The following is a 9,171-nucleotide window of genomic DNA, read 5'->3' as shown; positions in this document are numbered from 1 at the left end:
TCCCTCATGGAACAACTGAACATTGTCATTAAAAATTAAGTATAAATCATTAATGTACAGAACTGTGTGACCCCGTCAGGAAGACATTTTCCAAAAAACATGTTTTATTTGCTTAAATGAATTTGAGTCATGTGAAATTTATTGTATATTTGCTACGTACAATAAATACTGCAGTAAACACATATTGTACATACATACATAGAGAACTTCTTTATCCGCATGGGGACATTTCCCCTGGCAGCATTTACATTCACATTCACAAAACACACTTGTACCAAGAAACATACTATCATTCACGCAACAGAAAGCCTGGGCAGCGAAATACATAGGCCTACATACCAATACAAATTGGACATACACACACCTATTCAATCAATCTTGACTGTGAGAGAGCCATCCACACATATATTTGGCCTGTTCATGTAGTGCATGCTTATACACAGGGCCAAGTGACTTGAAAGAACTGAGGAAATATTGGGTAGCATTGCTTTGAGATACATCTTATGTCATTTCGGTGAGGCAAGATAGCCTATATTGTTTGTAGTATCGTAACTTGGCGTCATTTTGATATCAATACTTTTTAGTAACTTGGCATTTTTGTACGTTGAAAACGTGTTTTTTATGAGATTCCTAATATACCCAGCCACGCTCAAGCTCACTCACAATGGTGCACAGCACCTTTTCAAGTCTCCGGCTGAGGCAAGTGGGTTCATCAAATGCCTTTCCTGCTAGAGCTGTTCCAGTCAACTGTAAGAGCTGGTATAGTGGAGCAACAACAGCTCAGCAGCGAAGCGGTAGGCCACACAAGCTCACAAAATGGGGTGCTAAAGCTTGTAGCGTGTAAAAATCATCTTTCCATGGTTGCAACACTCACTACCGAGTTACAAACTACCTCTGGAAACAACATCAGAACAAGACTTGATCATCAAGAGCTTCATGAAATGAGTTTCCATGGCCTAGCAGCTGTACACAAGCCTAAGATCACCATGCACAATGCCAGCCCTTTGCTGGAGTGGTGTAAAATAGACTACCATTGGACTCTGGAGCAGTGGAAACGCGTTCTCTGGAGTGGTGAATCACGCTTCTCTATCTGGCAGTCTGACTGACGAATCTGGGTTTGGTGGAATGCATAGTGCCAACTGTACTAGCCCGAATAATGCCAACTGTAAAAGTACAGAGGAGGAAGAATCATGGTCTGGGGCTGTTTTTCATGGTTTGGGCTAGACCCCTTAGTTCCTCTGAAGGGAAATCTTAATGCTACAGCATATAATGACATTCAAGAGAATTGTGCGCTTCAACTTTGTGGCAACAGCTTGGGGAAGGCCATTTCCTGTTTCAGCATGACACTGTTCCAGTGCACAAAGCAAGGCACATAAAGAAATGGTTTGCTGAGTTTGGTGGGGAAGAGTTTGTCTGGCTGGCACAGAGCCCTTACCTCAACCCCATCAAACACCTTTGGGTGAATTAGAAAGCCTTCAGCCAAACATCAGTGCCCAACCTCATTAATGCTCTTGCAGCTGAATGGAAGCAAATCCACACACCCATGTTCCAAAATCTACTGGAAAGCCTTCCCAGAAGAGTGGAGGCAGTTACAGAAGCAAAGGGGAGTCCAACTCCATATTAATGCCCATGGTTTTGGAATGAGATGTTCAGCAAGGGTGTGATGTTCAGGTGTCCACATACTTTCGGAAATGTAGTGTATGAGCATACCCCAGTCAATACGCTTATATGCAAACTCGTATTCACACAATCATTAAGGCTTTGAAAATGCAACAGTAAATTTGTTTTCTTCCTTGCGAGAAAAATTCAGACATACTCATACACAACCATACTCACAAATTCTTTTTCATTAAAGTCACACAGTACACAGCACTACTCACCCCATTCTCTGCAGTTTACAGTTTGGACTCATCATTCCAGCACAGAGGAGCTCCACTCCTGAATCTCCCAGGTTATTGTAGCTGAGGTCCAGATCTCTCAGGGGTGAGTTTGATGACTGGAGAGCTGAGGCCACAATATCACAGGACTTCTCTGTGAGGTCACAGCTGTTCAGTCTGCAAAGAAGAGCTCATATATTATAATTATATTAGATATACATAAAACATATGGCAAATGATACAAATGATAGTGTTCAGCGATGAAGACTGAAACTGAGGATTTGAAGGTTGATGGTGTTCTGAGGAAGATATCTGTGCTACACTCTCCAACTGCAGCACTTTGGCGCTGAGAATTAGATGTCCTTCTGGACTGAAATCTGACAGTTCTACGGAAATAATTCTGACCCAAATGGCCCCTTTTCTTATTCTGTAAGTTCTCTGAATTGGGGCAAAGAGCCCATCTACGTTTTCTATGATCTTTTCACTGGGCTTAACCCTCCCATCCCAGAATTGCAGCTGCCATCTTTCAAAGATGCAAAATGATAATGCACGAGAGTTTGTTTCTTCAGTTTTGGTTTTCTGTGACAAACTACCCATAGCATAGCATATAGATAAGTCTCTCATTTGTTCTCTTCTAATCAGTAATTAATTATGCATAGACCAGGAAGAGAAGGGGAACCCCCCTCTTTCAAACACATGGCAGGGGTTCAAACAACATTTGTTCTTATAATTAAAACTTACAAGTAAAAGCAAGGAATGTTTTTTTCTTCACAAACAATTTGGCAATTACAGAAATAAGTATAACTAATTCACCAAGTATAAGTAGCCTATAACTAATGTCTTAGCTTTGTCTTGCTTCTCAGCTGTGCGTCTTTGGCTTTGATCAGTTTTAATGTGCGAGAGACAAGCCGCGGTTTGGTTTTGACTTTCATTCATTTCTTTCATGATTATCTTTTACTTCATTTTCAGGGCTGTCTAATATCGTTTTTGATCATGTAGTTGAGCCTGTGTTATTAAATTAGATGTTTAATTGGGCCCTATTTCTCAGTCAAGGCACAACTGTCAAACACTAGCAGCAATGCAAGGCGCTGGTGAATTTGGGTATTTCAGTCATTTCTTGACTCCAGGCACTAGCACAACTTCGGCACAGTTATAAAAGAGGTTCAATAAGAATAAAATGACTGTTGGTGTGGTTGGGTTTGGTTTCATTATTGCCAATCAGATCACCCCATTTATTTCCCTTTAGGAAACACAGCCAAATGCTAATGCTACCATGGCAGAAGAGCAAGCGTGTTGTGATCATCTCTACTGAAGGGAGGAGAGTTTTCTCTAGCATAACTAGAATTCTGTACAACACTAAATTCCTAGGCCTTGCAGCAGGGCCCCTCCGTCTCCAGGCACCAAACTTCCCAAGGAAAATAATTTAAAAATATTGCATGTATGTGTGTGTGTGTGTGTGTCTATGTGCATGTCTTTTTTTTCTTTCTCTCTGTCTCTCTGGATTTCAAACTGGTGAGCTTGGCCTTCCTCCTTATCCTCCCCCCTGCCATCCTGCCAGGGAGAAACTGGCTATGATGCCATGCTGCCCAGGACTCTGAAAGCAACCGATCGATAAAAACCAAACTATTATATCTGATATAAAGCTTGTTTATGTAACACTGAAGACTAAGAGGTCACCGTGTGCTTATTCAGTATTCATGTTATATGACTAGACATAGCAAACATTACTTTGTTAATCTTACATATGCATATGTATAATCATGTACCAATCAGATTATGTATGTTATGTTAAAACTTTTGCTTATGAAAGCAGGGACCGGACTTATCCATCTTGTTGTTTGGCCAATCAGATGTAGAATTATGTATGTTATTGTTAACCACTTTTTGCTATAAAGCGAGACTATCACTGGTCTGTGCAATCAGATGTAAATTAGTATGTTATTATTAAAACACTTTGCTTATGAAAGCGGACTGCCCTCTTTCTCCATTCAGGCTTATCCATCTTGTTGTGTGTAGGTTCCGGACTCTTTCTGCAGTAATAAATCCTATTTCTTACATGGATATACCTTGTCGTGCTGGTTATTCTAAGGAGAGAATTTTCTCTGCCCAATGTTATAAACAATTACAACAAATTATGAGGACCTCTACAAACCAATGAAGATGAAACTGAATAGTTTACATTCATTATTTTGTTAATATTGAATCAAAAACAGTTTATTTTATGTTCATATGCCAGTTTTAAAAGCTATAATAAACAGTTCTGTTCCCATAAACAGTTCTGCAGGGAGAATATTGCCAGACTGGCCAGGAGCAGGAGGCAGCTGGCAGAGACAGCCTCCAGTCGGCCTCTCCATCCTGCTGCTGCTGCTACTGTTTCAGCTAGGCAGGCATCGCGCTTATGCACCAGAAGACAGGAAAGAAGACAGCATTTAGTTTGAATTTACTAGAGCTTTTTTGTTTCTTTGCTGTCTATTTTTGTTTCATATCACTATTTAAAATAAACAAAAAAATTATTCAGTTCAACTAAGTGTCATTCATTTCAGACACGCACTTGATAAGATGAATGAACACTCACTAGTGAAATGGCTCCTCAGCCAACCAGTCCCTGCTCTCTCATGCACTCTGTGCTCTGTAATCTCTGTAGCGATCGTCACATGCGACTCTGCTTCTCTCTGTATTCAAGTTCTATAATGTGTCCTCTATGAGGTCTATGTCACATCCATGGCATATGGCTATGCAGTGTAGAACACAGCACACCACAAAGAATGCACTGACTTTTTGAGGGCTGTACAGTGATGTACCACCCAATCCATCCAAAATTCTAAAATGCATTTTAAACATTCTAAAAGCTCACTCAGTCATTGACCTAGCCTAGCCAAACACATGATTAAAAGCAAGTTTACAGTGCGTTCTGGGCTCACTGTAAACACTATCTCAGGGGTGTAAAGCCGGTCTCCCACCTGTCTCATTCAAGTAGCTTACACAATTAACTCCACTGCCTAAATAGCCAACATTGGACTGAATAACTTTTCTTTAAAAAAGCTAATTGAAATAAACAAAATATTTCTTGTATCCGTGTTATGTGTTTATGGATTCACATGTGTGGCACAGTTATAATGGCAAAATAGCCCAAGTTAAAACCTGGTATGGGTTGGTTTAACTGCAAACGCATTATTCAACACCAAAACTAACACAGTGCCGAATGTTTCTATTGGCACATCCCCGATTGCACCAACAAACCCATGCTGACACAAGCAGATTAACTGCAGACCATAAAACTAACAACCCTGGTGAAAGTGAAAAATATGACAAGCAATTCCAGGTGTGTTTGTGCCTGTGCTGTCACCAAAATAGGGCACCTTTTCTTAATACTGTAACTTAATAGGCTATAGCTTCTCCTACTATAGCTTTAGTAATACTAAATAAAATAAAATATATGGTAAGTGCTGAGGTTTTGCATTTGATACTGCTTATGTACTGGATATAAGACATTACATGAGGGCACAAGTTAAAACATCTTGATGCATAAATCTTATTTTAACCAAATTTTCTGTTGCCCAGCAATTTTATTGCACTTTATTCTGACTAGAAAGTGGGAAAATGTGGTCAATCATCTACATTATTAATGACATAATACTCACATGGCCTTCCTGCAGTGCCTGACTACTGGTACCAGTCTCTGATGACCTTCTGCTGATGTGTTGTATGTCATCAAGTCAAACTCATCCAGGATCTCCTTCGACATCAGTAACACAAAGGCCAGAGCTGAACACTGGTCTGGTTCCAGCTCTTTATCAGAAAGTTTTCCTGATTTCAGGGAATTCTGGATTTCCTGCACTAGAGAGTTATCATTCAGTTCATTGAGACAGTGGAACAGATTGATGATCCTCTCTGCTGAAGATTCCTCTCTGATCCTCTCCTTAATGTACTGGACTGTTTTCTTAATGCTCTCTGATCTGCTTCCTGTCTCTGTCAGTAGTCCTCCTAAGAGAGTCTGAATGGAGTCCAGAGAGAGGCCGAGAAGGAATCGGAGGAAAAGGTCCAGGTGTCCATTCCTACTCAATAAGGCCTGATCCACAGCACTCATGTGTAACTCAGACAGCTGCACTCTGTCACTGTGAGGTTTTGATTCTTCTGCTCTGAGTACATTTCTGTTCTCATTTACACATGATTGCAATACAAACAAGGCAGCCAGATACTCCTGAATGCTCAGATGCACAAAGCAGTAGACCTTCTCCTGACCCAACCCACACTCCTCCTTAAAGATCTCTGTGCACACCCCAGAGTACACTGAAGCTTCACTGACATCAATGCCACTCTCTCTCAGGTCCCTTTCATAGAATATCAGATTGCCCTTTTCCAGCTGTAGAAAAGCCAGCTGCCCCAGTTTCAGGATGATTTCTGTATCTGATGCTGACATCTTCTTTGTGTCTGTCTCATCAGTGCCATGATATTTCTGATTCTTCACATTAGTCTGAATGAGCAGAAAGCGTGTGTACAATTCAGTCAGAGTTTTGGGCAGATCTCCACTCTCTGTTTTACCCAACATTGTCTCCAGAACAGTAGCAGAAATCCAGCAGAAGGCTGGTATGTGACACATGATGTAGAGGCTCCTGGATGACTTTATGTGTGAGATAATTCTGTTGGCCTGGTTCTGATCTCTGATTCTCTTCTTGAAGTACTCCTCTTTCTGCGGGTCATTGAACCCTCGTACCTCTGTCACCTGGTGGACGCACTCAGGAGGGATCTGATTGGCTGCTGCTGGTCGGGAGGTGATCCAGAGGAGAGCAGAGGGAAGCAGATTCCCCTTAATGAGGTTGGTCAGCAGCACATCCACTGATGATGACTCTGTTATATCGGAGCAGTACTTACTACTTTGGAAATTTAGAGGAAGTCGACACTCATCCAGTCCATCAAAGATAAATACAACTTTGACTACATCACCGTTAACACTTTTCATCTCTTTCAGCTGTGGAAAGTAGTGCTGCAGAAGCTGCATCAGACTGAATTCTCTTTTCTCCTGCAGATTCAGATCTTGGAAAGGAAGAGTGAAGATGAAATCAATGTCCTGATTGGCTTTTCCTTCTGCCCAGTCCAGAATGAACTTCTGCACAGAGACAGTTTTCCCAAAGCCAGCAATGCCCTTTGTAAGCACAGTTTTGATAGGTTTCTCTTGTCCAGGTGAAGGCCTAAAGATGTCATTGCAGAGGATTGCAGTCTCCTGTGTGGTTCGTCTCTTAGATGCTGTCTCAATCTGTCTGACTTCGTGTTCATTATTGACCTCCCCACTTCCTCCCTCTGTGATGTAGAGCTCTGTATAGATCTCATTGAGGAGGGTTGTCTGCTTTGCTAAACCTTCAAATATGCATTCAAACTTCCTCTTCAGATGAGTTTTCACTGCCTGCTGGGCTCTTTTTATGGACTCTGAAGAGAGGAAATATGAGAAATAATAATTTAAAAAATGTGATAAACATTTCCCACTCAATAACAGATTTTAAGAAAAAACAGCCAATAAAAGTATTAATGCATTCTGTCTTCACAATATTTCACACATATCAGTGTTATATGCTTATAACAGTATGTTACACACCTAACACAGCATTACACACCTCTCACAGTGTGTTACACACCTCTCACACAGCATTACACACCTCTCTCACAGTATTACATACCTTCCATCATTGAAATAGAATTTCTTGCTGACAGCAGCATCAGTGTCACTGTCACTCTCGCTATAATCGTTTTCGACCGAATTAACACTAATGGGTATTTTTTTCATTATGATGAAAAGGAGCGCTTTTTCGATTCCGAGTTCCCAACCAACTGCCTCCGACAAGGAAACCCCGTTGCAGGGTCATGCTTTTGCTTTTGGAACGAGCTTCTTTACAGCATGAGACACCAAGAGGCCCTTATAATGTAATACTTTTATACTGATTGCTGAGTTTGATTCCGGGATACAAACTCAGGGCAGTATGTCTGATGGGACAGTGGTCTAGTTACTGGTTTTTGAGCACAAGATTCTGCCTTTAAACCCCCCTCAGGGACATTTAATCTTGTTCATTTCCTTGTCCCTGTAATAACTGCTTGAGGCAATATGTTAATACATTTAAATGTAAAATGAATAAATGTTATTTTGGCCTTTTATTTACAGTATGAAATATTGTCAATGTAAAACAGTATTATGAAAGTGTAGATGCTGTAAATCAGAACATTGATCACTGTTAGATTTGCTATCTAAACTCATATCAAAATTCTAATTGACACACAGTAGCAATGAGAGAAAGCTCTTACTGTGCTCAGGGAGATCCTTCTGCTTCATCTTCCTCAGGATGTGGAGTGTGATCTGCAGAGACCCCTCACTGCCACAGGTCTCCAGCAACTTCTCAACTACGCACACAGCCTCAGGATCCTCCTGCGCTCTCTCAATGCATTCAGGGTAATCTTCAACTTCACAAATGTCGAACAATTCATTAATAAACTTCATAAACTGATCGTCAAGACAGCATTCCGGGCAATCCTGACTCAGATGGCTCTGAAACAGTTTCAACTTCACATCCTTCTTCAGCTTCATCAGAGTGAGCAGGAGAGACTGAAATAAACACAGGAAGAGGTGCAGTATCAGTGTGAAATACACACATAGAGGTGTGCTGTATCAGTGTGAAATCAACACAGGAAGAGGTGTGCTGTATCAGTGTGAAATAAATACATGAAGAGGTGTGCTGTATCACAATAATAAATTAACACAACAAATAAAATGGGCCATAATTCATGAACCATAACATTTAATTTTTACGATGCTACATGCAAGGTTACACATGCATCCGTAAATTATCCTGGATAAAGACATGACTCCTTTATATTGGCCAACTCCGTAATTCCTGCAGTCTTCGTGGGGAATCCCCCTCCTGGAGGGGTGGCTGTTAGGGGACAATGGCTGTCCGTTAAAGACACAGCTGAAGATAATTGTTGTAGTCTGTATTTCCCGGTCACTTGTCTCCCCAGTACTGTCTCTGTGTCTGTGTTCCCTGAGCTGCTTCACTCCCCTGTACTTGTGTGATTTCACTATTCGGGTGGTTCCGGGTTTTCGTGGTTTCCCCCCTTCTTTCCAGTCTCGCTTTACTTTCTTCCTGCTGATTTCTAGTTTTACTAATTTCTACTAATCCTTACTAACTTATAGATTGTAAAGTACTAACCTCGCTAATATACTAACATGTGAATATTACTAATGGACTAACACACACTAGTTTTGGGTTTTTGATAGTTTAGATCACTATACTAATACATTAACCAGTCT

The 9,171-nt window shown here is 40.9% G+C and overlaps 1 protein-coding gene across 1 annotated transcript; it reads right to left on the bottom strand.

Annotated features, from left to right (window-relative positions):
- Window positions 1–1,004: 1,004 nt before the first annotated feature.
- LOC135246476 (protein NLRC3-like) lies at window positions 1,005–8,675 on the bottom strand. The gene is made up of 3 exons (XM_064319923.1): window positions 8,169–8,675; window positions 5,519–7,301; window positions 1,005–2,054 (listed from the first exon to the last, which is right to left on the bottom strand). Exons 1-3 carry the CDS (start codon window positions 8,446–8,448, stop codon window positions 1,877–1,879), a joined length of 2,241 nt encoding a protein of 746 aa, XP_064175993.1. The 5' UTR covers window positions 8,449–8,675; the 3' UTR covers window positions 1,005–1,876.
- Window positions 8,676–9,171: the final 496 nt, after the last annotated feature.

Source organism: Anguilla rostrata, unplaced genomic scaffold, assembly GCF_018555375.3.
Source record: "Anguilla rostrata isolate EN2019 unplaced genomic scaffold, ASM1855537v3 scaf0377, whole genome shotgun sequence".
Taxonomy (NCBI): domain Eukaryota; kingdom Metazoa; phylum Chordata; class Actinopteri; order Anguilliformes; family Anguillidae; genus Anguilla; species Anguilla rostrata.
The sequence above is the reverse complement of the archived record's forward strand: the minus strand, read 5'-3'. Positions and strand labels throughout refer to the sequence as shown.

Excerpts from the sequence above, each read along its gene's own strand:
- LOC135246476 (XM_064319923.1), bottom strand. The coding sequence starts at position 8,448 with ATGAAGCTGAAGAAGGATGTGAAGTTGAAACTGTTTCAGAGCCATCTG. Across the intron at positions 7,302-8,168 it reads GAAGGATCTCCCTGAGCACA|AGTCCATAAAAAGAGCCCAG; the intron begins GTAAGAGCTTTC and ends TCCTCTCTTCAG. Across the intron at positions 2,055-5,518 it reads AGGCACTGCAGGAAGGCCAT|ACTGAACAGCTGTGACCTCA; the intron begins GTGAGTATTATG and ends TCTTCTTTGCAG.